This window comes from Citrus sinensis, chromosome 3 (genome assembly GCF_022201045.2).
Source record: "Citrus sinensis cultivar Valencia sweet orange chromosome 3, DVS_A1.0, whole genome shotgun sequence".
Taxonomy (NCBI): domain Eukaryota; kingdom Viridiplantae; phylum Streptophyta; class Magnoliopsida; order Sapindales; family Rutaceae; genus Citrus; species Citrus sinensis.
This window is the reverse complement of record NC_068558.1, coordinates 40,186,349-40,202,600: the sequence shown is the minus strand read 5'-3', so window position 1 is coordinate 40,202,600 and position 16,252 is coordinate 40,186,349. Positions and strand designations below refer to the sequence as shown.

The following is a 16,252-nucleotide window of genomic DNA, read 5'->3' as shown; positions in this document are numbered from 1 at the left end:
GTGGAAACGGTTGGGATTGGCTATTGATCTTGAAATTCTTTCATTCATATGCCAAAATTCAAGTTTTTCATTCGAAGGTTCTATTTGGTATTAAGTTTGGCTAGTTATAGTTTAAAAGTTATAATACTAAAGCGTTTAATAAGTATTAATTGTTATGACTTGGAAACTAAGTTGATTTGATTTATCACTTGTATGATAGAAAAAAAAAATTTTATTGTTTTTGTTAAAATTATTATTTAAATGCTATATTTACTATATAATATTAACTTTTATTTTATAAATATAATTTTTTTCTCTTACTATATAATATTAACTTTTATTTTTAAAAAAGTTACAGTACCCCAATTTCCAGCGGTGGCTAAGTTTGGCTATTGATAGTGGCGGTTTTCCTAATTATGATATAAAAATCTTGTTGTTTTCTATTGGCGACACTGAAAATGCTAGCTTCTAACATTTGCTATCCTACTCCGAGTTTATTTTTCGAAGAGCAAAATGTACACTAATGTTGTTTACTCTATAGATTCATTCGGTGCTCCAGGTTCTGACAATTCTTTCGGATTCTTTTATCACTCTTATTGGGATATGTCATAGTGGATGACGATGTTGTTTGGTTTGTTTTTCATTTTTTCATCTTTTTTGTTTTCCCTTAATATTGATGAGATTTATAAAATGTGAAACATTCGATCTTTTGTGATTGGTTATTTTCTTATATATAATCTTACTTTCTGAGTTTCTGTCGATTGTCACCGAAACTCTTTTAACTTTGGGGACCTACGGGCGGTGCGAGTTTCTTCCTGTTGGGCTAGTATTCAAACGAATGTTGGTGCTATCGGCACTCCTAAACAGTCTTTTGAAACCCCTTTGTTATAGCAACGACATTATTATCCCTATTCAAAACTACATTGAAAGACCGAAAAAATAAATGAAATAACTGTTTGTTAAGAAACTCAATCCGGACAGATATTTATCTTTCTCCGAGAGATGGCAACGGGCAGATATGAGTTGGATATACTCTGATTTAGATTCAGGGCCATAATAAAAATTGAGATCTGTATCTGCTCCAAATTTGTCATGGATCCATGTTTTTCGCTCCATATTCTAATGCGAAAAAACATAAAGATATATAACTGCTCCAAATAAAAAAAATTAAAATTCAAATCCGCTTTAAATCCATCACGAATTCTAAAACTTAATAATAAAAGAGCTATATTTTTTTAGAAAGAAAATTAAAGACTAATATGTATTGATAACAATTAAATTCTATAATTTGTCTCAAAATCTGATGAATATTGTAGCTTATGCTTTTAGTCCAAAACAAACAAATAAGAAAGATAATAAAATATCTATCAAAAGTAATTGCAAGAGTAAGATCAATGTAATATTTTAATATATCTTTCATCGTTTTGATATCCATGGCACACCTATCGTCATTCCTACAACACTAAATAATGATATATAAGTTGAATATAATTTATACTTAGTGCTTTATTATTTTTTGTTATCATCATATCTAACTAACTATATGAATGACATAGTTTTTTCATAGTAGATAGTTACCATTGATTAGTGATTACAGTAGATAGTTACGACTTATTAGTGATTACAGAACATGAATAAGGTTATGAGAAAATAACAGAAAAGGAAGCTCAAGTCTGGAGATTTACCTTACAATTAAAAGAATGATTCAAGCATTCAAATGGAGATGAGAATTGAAAGTAGACCGAACAGAAAGAAAGAGGTTGAATTGATAGTAAGAGATTTGAAAGGACGACCGTCCTAATTTTATTTTGTCTTATTATCATTTAAATTTACAGAACTGCCTTTCAAGTTTAAGATTTTTAAATATATGGTAAATACCACTAATATGCTATGAATAAAATTTATTATCATTTATAATTACACAATTGTTAGGAAATTTTTAAAATTAAATTAAATTAAAAAGTAAATGGATATGAATTTGGATCTAAATATTAAGATAAATTCAGATTTACTCCAAGATTCGTCTTAGATCTGCGCATTGATATATAAATCCAATTCAAATTCATTTTAAACCAACCCAAATCCGATCCATTGGATATGGATCATGTGGATCTCGGGTTTGCCATCCCTACTTTCTCCTCTGAGGAGAGCCATCAATTCAAAATGCATCAATTCTCACTATAAAGGTGCCAAATATTAGTGCAATAGCAACAATAAACCAAAGTAACTGGCTTAAACATTGGATATTAAACAAGAATTTATCCATATCTCTCAAATGGAAGAAGTCATGTAAAAGTACTAGTCTTAAATATCACGCAAAATATCATATTTAATTACCGTGCAAAATATCATATGCATTCAATGTGAAAATTAGTTTACGTCCACGTGTTCAACTGATAACGAGACAAAATTTAGCGATCAAAACCCGTTGCAGCAAAATCAAAATGTTTTGATTAAATCAATTGGCAAGCTTACATAGCTAATTTTATGTCATAACGAAATGTGTGTGGCTGTAAAAGTTGCCGAATGTCTTTGTACGCATACATATACAAGGTTGGCCTAAACAATCCCAATGTTTTTTTTCCATTTAAAGCTCATTTCCAAGTTCAAGTTTTCTTTCACACAACCATTGGAATCCCATGCTATGTGACAGCACCTCTTCTGTTAACATTTGGACTGTTCCATCGGGTAATGCAGTGAAATTATAGCAGACCACAAAAGTGATAAAAGATTTTTAAGAGATCGATCAACTGGCTTACTCAAGAAAATGTCAAAATGCACAGAAACATTTAATTGAGTGGCTGATGAGTTGGGCACGTCCAATCCAGTGTTTGAAGTTTATGGAATTACTACCTCTACCGTCGATTCCACGCTTTCATTTAGCTACGCCTAATTTTCCTACAACAATAAAGATAAGGATGCTTAATCAGATGATGAGAGGATATTTGCAGCGTCCCATGCTAAGCAGAACAAACCACCCCACCCTTCACTCCCACTTTAAAGGATAAGAGGAGGAGGTGTTTGACTAACCCAACAAAGAGATTGTTAGTAAAATAATAATTTGATTACTAAAACCGTTGTGGATTGATAAATTCAAATTAGTAAGCCTAGCGAGAGGCAACAAAATGTCACTTTTGTCTGAATATGGCTATGTGGTTCTTCCATAGATGTTGAAAATTAAATCATACAGCCAAGCCTATATTATCATTGCTTTCTAATCACTCACTCTTCGTCCGCACATTAATTTGTTACATCCTCGGTTCAAACTTCAATATCTTATTTAAAAAAAAATTCAATATTTATTACGAAATTAACCCCTTTTTAATTTTGAGGTATGTCTAATCCACTCTCATTTCATTTTTTACCCTCTCAAATATTCGAGAGATATCTAGAGAAGAGTGCTTTCACATAATAAAGTGGGTAGCGGCTCTACCACTCGACCAAAGACTGATTGGCCAAGCCAAATAGTTTTTGAATGCATCACTGCACACCCAAATCATGATACATAGTAGATTCTGGCAATTATTTGCAGAAATGACCGTAATGCCCCTCCTGTGGATTGAATTGATGGGCGTAAGTACTTAATAAACAATAAGGAGCAAAACCTACAATTTTAGGACTATGGGTTTTGTAACCACCAGCAGCCATATCCTACATTACATATTAGGAAATATGTCAATTTTTAAATAAGGATTTGTATCTTAATTATTAGGAGATATTTTAGGTTATTTTCTTATCGACAAAAATTCGTATTTGACGAATAAATAATTTTTTTTTCTTTTTTAGAACTTTAGATTATTCAAGAAGGAATAATAAAAAAAGGAATACTACTTATATAAGAAAATCACTATAGATAGGGAGGTCTGGTTCAATTGTTATTCACTCAATTTTCTTGTTAAGTAGATTGTTTTTAGTGTAAGAGAAATGTTAGGCCTATTGAGAAAAATACTAGAGCGATAGTAATAAATTCTTACATAATTAATTTTTCTCTTATCCTTAGTGACAATGATTTTTTTCTGGTATACGAATTTTTCAAAAAAAAAATTTATATCATGTGATTGGTTTTATTTTATTTTTTGTGTATATTTTTATTTATTATTTGTTCGGTATTTCTGCTTATAAGATCATAGTTACGATAAAAATTCCTAACACTTTCGTCACCAAATCACATTCCTAGTGATGGCCACGCCACTAGCCATGCAACCCTTCTGACAATTGAGGAGGGCAACGACAAACATACCTTCGATGTGCTTACCAGCAGTAGCGAACTACTTTATTTCTATCCTTGTAGTTTAAAGTGAATGGAGAAGAAAGAAAATATAAAAGAAAAAATGAGAAAAAAAAAAGTTTTATCATTTTAGTAATTAATTTCTTACATTTGCTATTCTATCCTAGTAAGATTTTTAACCTTTTGGTTGCGTTGTGATCCATTCAAGAAAAAAAAAAAAAAAGTTGGGACGCCCTGTGGCATTTGTCAATTCTGATTGGCTCTAACAAAAAATAATCTGCAAAAGTGGTACTATATTTATTCAAACTATGTTCCAAATTCCAATGTACCTTTCCGTTGATATTGCAATAGCTTTGCTTGTTGAGAAGTAAGACTGACTAGGTCTCCATTTAGTTATACTTATATAAGTCGTTTATTTTTTTTCCCGATAAATTCAATTATAAAATCAATTAAAATTATTAATTACAAAAAAAATTATAATTTTAGTCTTTTAACATTTTTTTCCAACTCATATCTTTTGTTATTACTCAGTTTCCAGTGAAGGTGTTCCATATTTAAACACCGTCAATTAATCTTCATGATTTTGCTGCTGACGAATTGAGGACAATTTATTTTGTTATTTGATTGAAGTACTAATTTAATTAAATTTTAAACTAGGAACAATTACCTTTCTATAAAAATTGTCACCCATAAAAATCTTTTCTATTGTGTAATTTTTACTCATGGAATCCATAATAATTCTTAAAACTTAGGACATTACTCCCTATTCATTCATTATTTACCATATATATTAGTTTGCATATAATCATGATTGATTGAAATATATACATGACAATGGATGAATAAAAAAGAACCAAAGCTCCAAGAGCACCCTCCTGAATCGAGGCAGGAACTGGATAGCACGTACGCTCGAATCATGAGTCTATGGTTGTCAACTTTGTCTGCCAGCTCCTTCGACTGTAATTACCATGCAAAAAATATCATGTGCATTCAATCTCTCTCTCTCTCTCTCTCGCTCTCTTTTTACATCACGTACATATTCTAGAACAAGCTAATAACTAACCAAACCAGCAACCTAACTCTCCAATCATGTTTGTATAAATCAGTGTCTTGCAATGAATTGGGTTAAGCTCTTCAAAGTGCATTTCCCCCCTTCGACGCCGTGGAGAGCTTCGCCAAAACACACTGTAATATTCTTTATCATCACCTCCACCACAACGTACAATCATGGGGATCCTTACTCCGCATCAGCTGGCTTTCATTTTTGGTCTCTTAGGCATGTCACTTGTGCCCTAACCTTTTTTCTTTTTCCTCCCCTCCTTGCCCCTTATATTTTCTATTTTTAATTAATTAACTGATGATAGTAGCTTAGCTTGATACACCTTTAGTTTTCTTGTCTTCCTATCACAGGTAACATAGTGTCATTCTTGGTGTTCTTGGCCCCAGTGTAAGAGTCGAGCCCTCAATTTGATCTTATATAATTAAACTGACAACGATTGATTTTCAAAGCTATATATATGTATCTCAGGCCCACTTTCCTCATAATCTACAAGAAGAAATCATCGGAAGGATACCATTCAATACCATACGTGATAGCACTTAGCAGTGCAATGTTGTTATTGTACTACGGCTTACTTAAGTCAAATGCAGTCTTGATCATCACCATCAACAGCATTGGATGTGTTATAGAAGTTATTTACCTAATGCTCTACCTCATATACGCACCCCAAAAGCAGAAGGTCAATTAATTAATTAATAATCACCTTTGTTATTATATCTTAATCACATTTAATAACTATATGTGTATATGGATCTTGTCCTGATCATCAAACATACATTTTAACCCTGCATGCAGAGTTTCACAATCAAGTTGATACTCGTGTTTAACGTTGGAGCCTTTGCCTTGATGATGGTGATCGTCAATTTTTTCGTAAAGGGGCCTAATCGAGTCACTGCCGTTGGTTGTGTCTGCGCTGTCTACAACGTTGCTGTGTTCTCTGCTCCTTTAAGCATCATGGTAACAATTAATTCTTAATTATTGAAGCTAGCACAATTAAATAAGATATAGTTGTCTTTAATATCAAAATTATGAACTTGATTTATGTTGCAGAGGCGGGTGATTAAGACCAAGAGTGTTGAGTATATGCCATTTTCTCTTTCATTTTTCCTCACCCTCTGCGCCACCATGTGGTTCTTTTACGGACTTTTTGTCAAGGACATGGTCATTGCTGTAAGTATGGCTAACAATATCGTTGATTGTTTGTTTGATGAGAAAATGATTGAAACCCCCCTGGCGTTAAATCTGTAACAGCCAATTCACTTTTTCTAAGGGCAGCACTTCCCTCAAATTTCCAACAAAAGAAACATAATTTTATAAGATTTTAAAAGGCAGAATAAATAGCGTTTGCTGAAAATGATTTGGCTGTAAAAATTTAAACACCAGGGGGTTTCAACGGGTTTTAAAATTTAAGTACGTAAATTTGATACGGTTTCTTTTTCTTGTTTCCCAATCATATTAATTGCTCATAGCATTCTTGTTGCTTAATTTTGGATGGCCAGTTACCAAACGTCTTAGGATTTTTATTTGGAATTGCCCAAATGATCCTATACCTCGTATACAAGGGCAAGACGGGCAATGAATCAAATCAAAAGCAGCAAGAGTGTGCAGAAATGAAAATGAACTTGACTGAAGATGACAAAGCTTACACAAAAGACATTAATCAACCTACAGATCTTCAAACCAACAGACAGATGAAGGTTTTGATTCAACGAAGGAGCTTGGAATTAAATTCGAATGTCTGATAAAAAAAATTCATGCATGCTGTGGTTTAATTATGTCTTCTAATTTTCATGGATGGGACAAAGGATTAATTTAAGATTGAGAAATGTGAAACAGTACAATATATAAGTTCCTCTTTTATATAATATTGTGTTTGGTATCATATTTACATCTATGTAAGTTCCAGTTTACTTGTGGTGACAACTCAAGTTAATAATCAAAATAATATCCGGTACACTTTTATTTTTTCATCAAAATAATATCCGGTATATTTTTATTTATTTCTAATTTATTATATAAATTAATTGCAGCGAAGGATCATGTTGAGATGAATGAACGAAATTGAACAGATATGGTAGTCAAAAGAGTCAAATGGTGCAAGAAGAATAAGAAGAAAAATATCTCAGTTCTCAATATCTACTTATAATTTTTAAGTGTGTCCCAAAAATAATCAATCATTCAGTTATTTTATTTATTTATGTTTTTACTACCAAAAGCTAGCTTGAAGATATTCAAGAAGCAAATTTATTTACCAAAGAGGCAATGAATTTTTATGGAGTTTTATACGTATCTAAAAAGGAAGTTAAATTGAAACATTTAAAGAGCTCAGTAGTCAAACATTTAAAGAAGCTGAGATCATGATATAAGCTGGTCCATTACAAGGTCGAAATCATTGGGTTTTTATTTATATGATCAGGCTCCTCTTAAATCAAGAAAGTAATTGACTTGCCATCTAAGAATTTTTAATACTGAAGTGTTTCAACAATTAAAAACACTGTAAAATTTTGATGGTTACAGCATTTTTATGTACAGGCCTCTGCAACTCATTTATTGCCAATTGAGCAATATGCTCCCAATTAATGTCAGCTAAAGGTTAAAATAATAATAATAATAATGTGCTAAATAAATTCTGTTACCCCGATAATCAGTCTGGTATAAATCGTGCCTTGTTGTGTGATTCTTAGTTCAAATATTGTTGGATTGGATTTAAGATGACCAATCGAATAAATTTCTTTTTTTTTTTAATAAGGAATTATAACCTTCATTCATTTAGAGATTGAAGAAGATACATAATGTTCTCTGGGAATGTACCCATCCATCCAACAGACTCATCATATTCAAGGCTAATTTAGTTAAAGAGCGGGCATGGACATTACAATGTCTTGGAATATATTGTCCTTTAACTTTACAAAATCCCTTAGCTGGATCTTGGACCTCCGATATCACCCAGAAAACTTCAGTTCTACTGCCCTTCTTGCAATTTATTTTGTTAAAATGTGGAATCTAAAATGTGAACATTGGATTCCATTTATAAAAAAAAAAATTCTGACAAAAAAATTAATTTGAAAATTGATATAATTCAATGGAATTTTTACTTGGAAATCTAAGGATGTTCTGCATTTCAAAATGTAGATAGATCAAACTGGAGCTTTGCAATGCGTTCATATTTCTTGATATCCAAATTTATGGGCACTGACAGTCAACCATATGGGCTGCCGCAGATACCACAGCCTCTCTACTCTTTTATGTACATGCGCAGCAATTAGGTAATGGAGCTGGGAAGCAGATTACTTCTCAGATTTCTACCCGATCAATTTCGCTGTCATCCTCATTCTCTGAACTTAACTCACCTCTGGAAATCATATTCATGAGGGTTTTTGTAGCTTGGCCAACAGCATGAGAAGTCTTCTTTGCAGCCCCAGCAACTACAGGTTGCAAAGAGATGATGGGTAGACTTGCCCGCTCTTGAATAATTGCTAAATCATACAAACAGTCGCAGAAAATCAGTCCTGGTAAACGAATGGAGAATGACAATAATTTTTAATAGTTAGAGAGGGTTTTTGTTTTTTTTTTTGGGGGGGGGGGGGGGGTGGTGGGGGTGGGGTGGGGGTTTAAAGCGATGAAAAACAGTTCGAAACTTACAGATAGTCTGTTGGTGAGCAAGTGTACCAATCTGTCGGATTCCAGCTTCTGCTGCCTGCACTGCTTGGGCTGATTTGTTAACCCCATCAGCTATCTCTTGACTGGGTGACATTTAAAATTCAAAATCAGAAAAGACAGCATGACAATTAAAGTAATCACATTTATGAATGTATGGACACAAACAATTTAGTTAAATCTTTAGGATTTTAGTTGTCACCTCAAGTCACTCAATTCCAGTGTAAGATCACTGATCTCCATTCCTGAAAGCCTAATGGCAGCCATTGTACTGGGAAGTTCTTCCCGGGCTGTATCTGCTAGCTTTGAAAGAGATGTTGCTGCTCTACCCATAGCCTAAAAAAAAGATGACAAAACAGACAAATAGAACCCATTGTTAGAAACAAATTACACCTGATAATTCAACTACATAACAAGAATTTAATGTCTGATGAAAATTTTATAATCATTAAAGATAAGGAGTCAAAAATGAACATCCCTCTCTTCTTTCTCACATTAAACTAATTGTGGGGAATGGTAAGGATATTCAGTTTTGGAAGGATAAACAGTTACGAGATTTTCTTTATGTTCCCTCGCCTCTATAGGTTCTGTCTTACAAGAAATGTTCCTATAAATTTATGTGCATCTTCTTCCTCCTCGTTGAATTGGCATTGGAATTTCAACTTCAAAAGAAACTCAAGTGATAAGAGAGATTCAAGATTACACTTCTCTCTTGCGGTGGTTAGACAATGTAGCTATTGAAGAAATGAAAAAAAACAGAAGATTGTGGAGTTTGGAGACATCAGGACATTATTCTTGCAAATTTTATCTGAACTGGATGATTAATGATGTCTCCTTGGCCAAATTTTTACCCTCCAAATCGATTTGGAAGGCTAGTACTTCCCCTAATATTCAAGTCTTTTTGTGGGAAAGGCACAAGGAAAATCAAATTCTGGAGAAGTGAGTCAAAGAAAGTTCCCTAATATGTGTCTATCCCCATCATGGTGTGAGATGTGCAAAACAAGTGCTGAAACTTCTAATCATCTTTTTCTTCATTGTTTTGTGGCCCCTAAGTTGTGGAGTAGGTTATCCAAAGAGGCTAGCATTTTGTGGGTCATACCGGGTTGTTGTGACTCTATTGTTACGAAGAATTCGTTTGCTTTTGGTAAAGGAAAAAAGGCCAAAATTCTTTGGAACTCTGCTGTGGCAGCTCTTTTTTGGGCAATGTGGCAGGAAAGAAATCTTCGTATTTTGAAGGGAAAAATACAGTAACATTGAGAATTGTAGGATAGAGTTCGTCTTCTAGCTTCACTGTGGGCTTCAGTTTCTAAGGAGTTCTAAGATTCATCTAAGCTGGGAGAATGTTTTGAGATAAGTGTGTAGGCTGGTCTAGTTTTGTAGAGGGGAGATGGCATTTTTTTTAATAGCACAGAAAAGTTTTCATTATTTCGCTTTCTTAATGGACAGCTGGTCAACTCCTTGTAACAATTCTTCATCTTCAATACAATTTACAGTTTCTTATCAAAGAAGGAGAAAAAAACAAAACAAGATAAGAAGCCAAACAGGAAATGAAAAAAGAATAAATGCACTCCTACAGATGATCCAGTAGTATCAAAGAGAATCAGATAAAAGGTCAATAATTCCATGAACCTACAGTGGACAGATTTACAAAGCCTTATGAATTCTATAACCATCGTGAATGTCCAATTACTGATGGGTATTAAATTGCAGAGCATTATTTAAGTCACTTACCAAAATTTCTCATTGAATCAGAAATGTGAAACTGCCATGTATTATTTCACTAATAAACAGATGTGCTGCAATAGGCAACATGACATTACAAAGAGTTGTCACTTTCAAGAACCTCAAGATACTCCCCAATGTGTATGCAGGAATGAAACATCAATCACCTACAAGCACTACTCCCTTTAAATTGGTTACCATAGATGAGAAAGATAAGCGCTTTGGTTCCAGAACCCCACCTTTGTTGTCCGTGGCAGTAATGCATCTAGAGTTTATTATTTTATCTACTAAATCGGCAGGGAAATGACATAACAATACCCCATCTGACCAAAATCATATTCTAACACATTGAAATTTCATTGTTTGGACGCACAGAAAATGACCAATTTTTATATGCTAAGTTTGTTTCTTCTGCATGATTATCAGATCCCTAGGCCAGCCAGAACACAAACAAATCATGAAACCAACCAGCAGGAATCTGGGCAATTATCACTAACTAACCTTCCAATTCCAACCAATCTGTAATACATGATTGAAGCTTATACCAGGCGAAAGCTTGAAAGATTCAATTCAGGTGAGAGGCACATGGATCTATTAAAGTCGTTGATTTTATACAACATTATAAAACCCGTGGCACAGTCATTTCCAAATTAAATTGAGCAATACAAATGAAAATAGAAGAGACTACAAAAAAATGAATCAAGTACCATTTCATAATAGACCACACTTACATAAAGTGCTGGGATGGCCGCAACAACAAGACTTGTAAAAGCCACAGAAGTCTGCAGGCAAACAAACTGACTTATTCCATGAGTATCAAACCAAATAGCCAAGACTAATAATCAACAACCAAAGGTGGATAATCATATTTAAAATTTTCCAACTCAAAGAAATCCAAACCTAACAACACCATTTCAGTGTTCAAAGAACTTAAAGATAAAGAATTTTCAGTTAAAAGAATTCACAACATTATCCCATTAATTACCTCAATGTCATCCCCAAATATTCTCCTAACTAGTTCACAAACTATATTTGTAATCAGCAAATTAGCTTATGAGATCAATCCAAATTACTCGAAAACCCACAAAAACACAAGAGAAATTACCCACCAATGAATTCAGGCCTTTATCACCTAATCCCCAAATATTCTCCTAAATTTGCAGGTCCAGACAGCAGTTTGATTCGAAAACTATCGACAAACAATCCCAAGCCATTAAGCTCTCAAATACAATAAAACCCACAAAACCATATCCAAAGCCTGATATAATTACCATTTGTTGCCATGCCCCATACTCCATGTTGTTCAAATTTGCATACAGCTTCACAAAACAAACCATAAACGAATACAATACTCTAAAGCTACTAAACAGAACAAAATGAGAAAAAAGAAAAAAAAAAGAAACAAACCCTCATAAACTCACACAAAAACAGACATAACCATCAAAGAAAAAAGAAGAAAAAAAATACAAGAACGAGAGTATAAAATTAAAGAAAAAGCATACCGTGCATGCAATAAAAGCTAACAAAAAGAAAGCTTGATCACTCAAGCTGAGTTTAGCTGGCGGAAGAAACGAGGGAACATTTGCAGCTGCCACTTGCACGTTGTAATCAGTCTTCAATTCCCCTTCTTCAGGAACCGAATTCTCCGAAACGCGGGTTAAAAGCTCACTGGAGTTGTGGGGTTTCGTGGGATTTAAACAGCAAAATGGGACCAAAAAGGAATGCTTTTTGGAGGTTAAAGAGATGAATTTGGAATGAGAAATTGACGGTTTGGGGAAATAAATCGGAATTCTGGATTCAAATTTGAGAAATGGAGTGAGTGAGTGTGAGGGATTGGCTGTTATTAGATTTGGTTTCGTAATCATTGTTGCAAATTATGAACAACTGAGAAGAGGAACAGGAGTTCAGTTGAAGAATGTTCAGTCTTCCGTGCTTTAAAATTAGAAAATAGAAAAATGTTTTTAAATTCTGTTTTCGATTTGGTTGATATGTATCCACTTCTCCACAATTTTTTACCACATGATTATATATAATTTAAATAAAATCATTTAACTAAATAATTTAAATTTATTTAGTCTAATATTTTTATTTAATAACTATTAATAACATCATTTTAAAAGGTTAGTACAGATGCCAGTTCAATTCTGAATCTAAATTTGAAATAATAAATAAATAATTTAAGGTTTGCTTTTGTTGACCAAATAACTGAAAATAATTTTTTTTAGATTTTTTTCTCTTCCTCGTTGCAATTAGAATATCCTATATGTTCCTATAAAATATAAAAATCATGTTTTTATAAATTAACAATCAACCAATCAATTGCGTCCTTTTTAATTTCTTTTTGTCGCCTAAGTTCAAAATTTTTGTGATTAATTTAAGAGTGATATGCTTACTTAGGCCTTTTATTTATTTATTTTTTACTTAAAAACTTAATTAACTTAATTTTAATTAGATAAATTATAAAATCTGTTTATTTTTTCAACTTAATGAAAAGTTCCAGCCATTAAATCTTTAAGTTATTAAGCTTAATTTCAATATGATTTAGATTCAGGCATTCATCTCTATTCATAATTTAAACTAATTCAGGTTTATTCAGATTTCAAACAAAAAAATAAGTGCCACTTTAGTTAGAACAGTAAAAATTTATCATTTGAATTAAAAATAATAAAGCTTAATAATTTTTCGTTACTTGAATCAATTCGATAGTGGTACATCATTTATCGCATTTGTTGGAATATAAACTAAATATTCCAACTAAGGGTTTTTTTTTTTTCGACTTAATGACTTAATTGACTTAATTTCAATATGTTAATTCATTAAATCCGTTTATTTTTTTTTATCTTAATGAAAATTTTAAATCATTAAGTCATCAAGTTATAAACATGAGAGAGAAACATTATCTCATTTGGAGCCTTTAATTTAGTATTATATTATTTTTTATCTCATAATTTGTGAAAAAAAAAGAGTCATAATTATTATTACTTTTGTATAGAAAGAAGTTTGATTAAAATAATATGTACTTTTTTTTTATTTGAAGAATTTTTTAGGAGATGATTTTTTTTTACCACTCTCCTACTTATCACATAAACAAATAAATAAATATTTAAAGAGTTAAATTAGAAGCTTTTTTTTTTTTTTTTTGTTGGTGATACTTCCTCCACTTCTGCATTTAGTTCATCACTCCTCCCTCCAAATCTCCAATAGCCTCCTCCATCTTCTCCTTAAATAACTTAGATAAGGAATCCAATCAATTGCGTAAGAGTGAAGGACTAAGGTAATTGCAAGCTGATGCTATATAAATGCATCATCCAAATCAGTTATGTTTGAAAACTATCCATTCAAGATTTCTATCTCTTCATTCCCTAGTCCTAGTGAAGAACTACAAAAAGAAAAATTAAGTACTTCAAAATAAAAAAAAATAAAGATTTCTATCTCTTCATTCCCTAGTCATATATATATATATGTGTGTGAAACCTAAAATCTAGGTTTTTTGAGTCTGGCCTGGGTGTTCAAAAAAACATGTCGAGGCCGCATTCGGGTATTGCCATAGCCATACCAACGGTCGCATTGCCATTCTTGCCACAAGCCAGAGTTTTTAAGGTAAAATAGCTTAAGCCATTAAATATGCTCTTGTGAAAAAAAATACAAACTTGTAACAGGTTACTAATTAATTCAATTAATCAATTCTCTTGTTCGACAGGATAATTGAATATTTTTAACCTGAGAAATTAATTAGATTTGTATATTATCACATCAATTTAGGGAAAAGAATGCCTACACCCAAAATACTAGAAAATTAACTCAAAAACATCAACAAATCAAAGCAAAAAAAGCTGCTAACTCAAAGCAAAAAACAGAAAAAAGCCAAAAATAGCATAAAAGTAAACCATAAATAGTAGCAAATTAAGCCAAAAAATAGCAGGAAATCAAGTCTCAAAATAGAAGAAAATGAAGCCCAAAAGTAGTACAAAATTTATATATGAACAACTGCTTGGGATGGCAATATCTATGTTAGGTTGGATCTACTCTACTGTAGATCTAAATTTATAATAAAAATTGAGATTCGTATTTGCTCCATATCCGTCATGCATCCATATTTTTCCATATCTCGATCCAAAAAAATAAATAAATAAACCAAAATGACTCTAAATCAGTTATGAATTCTAAAACTCAATATTAAAGGAGTAATAATTTTTAAAAAAGAAAATTTAGAGACTAAACTGTATTGATAACATTTAAATTATATAATTTGTCTTAAAAATCTAATAAATATTCTAGCTTATGCTTTCGTACCAAAACAAACAAATAAGAAAAATAATAAAATATCCATAAAAAATAATTGTAGGAATAAAATCAATGTAATATTCTAATGTTTTCTTTATCATCCTGATATCTACGACACACCCATCATCAGTCATACGACATAAATAATGTTATGAAAATTTATATTCAGTGCTTTTTATTTTTGTTATGACCATATTAACTAAATATATGAATAACATAATATCACTAATTAATGATTACACAGCATAAATAATGTTATGAGAAAATAACAGAAAAGGAAACTCAAGTCTAAAGATTTACTCGGTAATTAAAGGATTGACTTAAGTATTCAAATAGAGTGGAGAAGTAATAATAGACTGAAAAGAAAAAAAAGAGGTTGAATTGGAGAGTGAAAGACTTAAAAAAAAATTAGGGCCGGTTGCACCAATTTTACTTTGCGCTTAGTTATTTTTGTCTAATTTTCATTTAAACTTACAAAACTAGTCTTTAAGTTTTGAGATTTTTAAATACATACTAAAAACTACTAATATGTTATGAATAAGATTAATTATCATTTATAATCGTACAATTGTTAATAAATTTTAAAATTAGGTTAAATTAAAAGGAAAAAGATATGTATCTAAATCTAGATATTAAAATAGATTCATGCATGCTTCAGATCTGTCTTATATTAGCGCATCGATATTTAAATTCAATCCAAGTCAATTTTAAATTGATCCAAATCGGATTTGGATCACATGGACCTTGAGTTAAATCCTAGACATTGCCATTCCTAACAATAGATAAAAGAAAATTGTAGTAAATTGGCACGGAAACAGCAAATTAAAAAAAAAAAACTGCATTAAAATAAAAAACAGTAGGAAATCAAACTCAAAAACAGCAAACAATTAACCCATAAATAGCAGCAGGTCAAAATAGAAAAGGCAATAAATGACCCGAGAACAACAGCCAAAAACAACAAGAAATGAAATCTATAAAATAGCAGCAAAATAACCTAGAAACAACAAAAAAGATCAAAACAACAACACACTAACTCAGCAACAGTATCCCAAAACAATAATGCAAAAAAATGGAAAACAGTAATCAAATATGTAGAATAAAAATTCACCCAAAATTAAAATTCTTCTTCTTCAACAACTTTTGGACACGCTCTGCGGTTTAGTAGATATTAATTAGCTTTTTTTTTTTTAAAGAAAAAAGCTCTGTTCTTTTACTAGCTAAACTTAGAATTTAGAAAGTTAAATCTGAAAATCAGCAACAAATCATAACCCTAAACAACAACATGAATTAAAACTCACCAAGCAGATTTAAACACAGGAAAA

General features: G+C 31.8%; 2 protein-coding genes across 3 annotated transcripts; one reads left to right on the top strand and one right to left on the bottom strand.

Annotated features, from left to right (window-relative positions):
- Positions 1–5,329: 5,329 nt before the first annotated feature.
- Positions 5,330–7,267, top strand: LOC102626698 (bidirectional sugar transporter SWEET9). The gene is made up of 6 exons (XM_006478981.3): positions 5,330–5,483; positions 5,618–5,654; positions 5,736–5,946; positions 6,063–6,224; positions 6,318–6,437; positions 6,767–7,267. The coding sequence occupies exons 1-6, from the start codon at positions 5,435–5,437 to the stop codon at positions 7,007–7,009; spliced, it is 822 nt and encodes a 273-aa protein (XP_006479044.2). The 5' UTR covers positions 5,330–5,434; the 3' UTR covers positions 7,010–7,267.
- Positions 7,268–8,310: 1,043 nt separating this feature from the next.
- On the bottom strand, positions 8,311–12,639 carry LOC102628436 (uncharacterized). Of its 2 annotated transcripts, none has more exons than XM_052438622.1 (5): positions 12,149–12,639; positions 11,378–11,443; positions 9,127–9,260; positions 8,910–9,010; positions 8,311–8,743 (listed from the first exon to the last, which is right to left on the bottom strand). In XM_052438622.1, the coding sequence occupies exons 1-5, from the start codon at positions 12,509–12,511 to the stop codon at positions 8,562–8,564; spliced, it is 846 nt and encodes a 281-aa protein (XP_052294582.1). In that variant the 5' UTR covers positions 12,512–12,639; the 3' UTR covers positions 8,311–8,561. The 2 variants fall into 2 exon arrangements, with proteins under 2 accessions (XP_052294582.1, XP_052294583.1); XM_052438623.1 differs by having other exon boundaries at positions 11,378–11,428; positions 12,149–12,638.
- Positions 12,640–16,252: the final 3,613 nt, after the last annotated feature.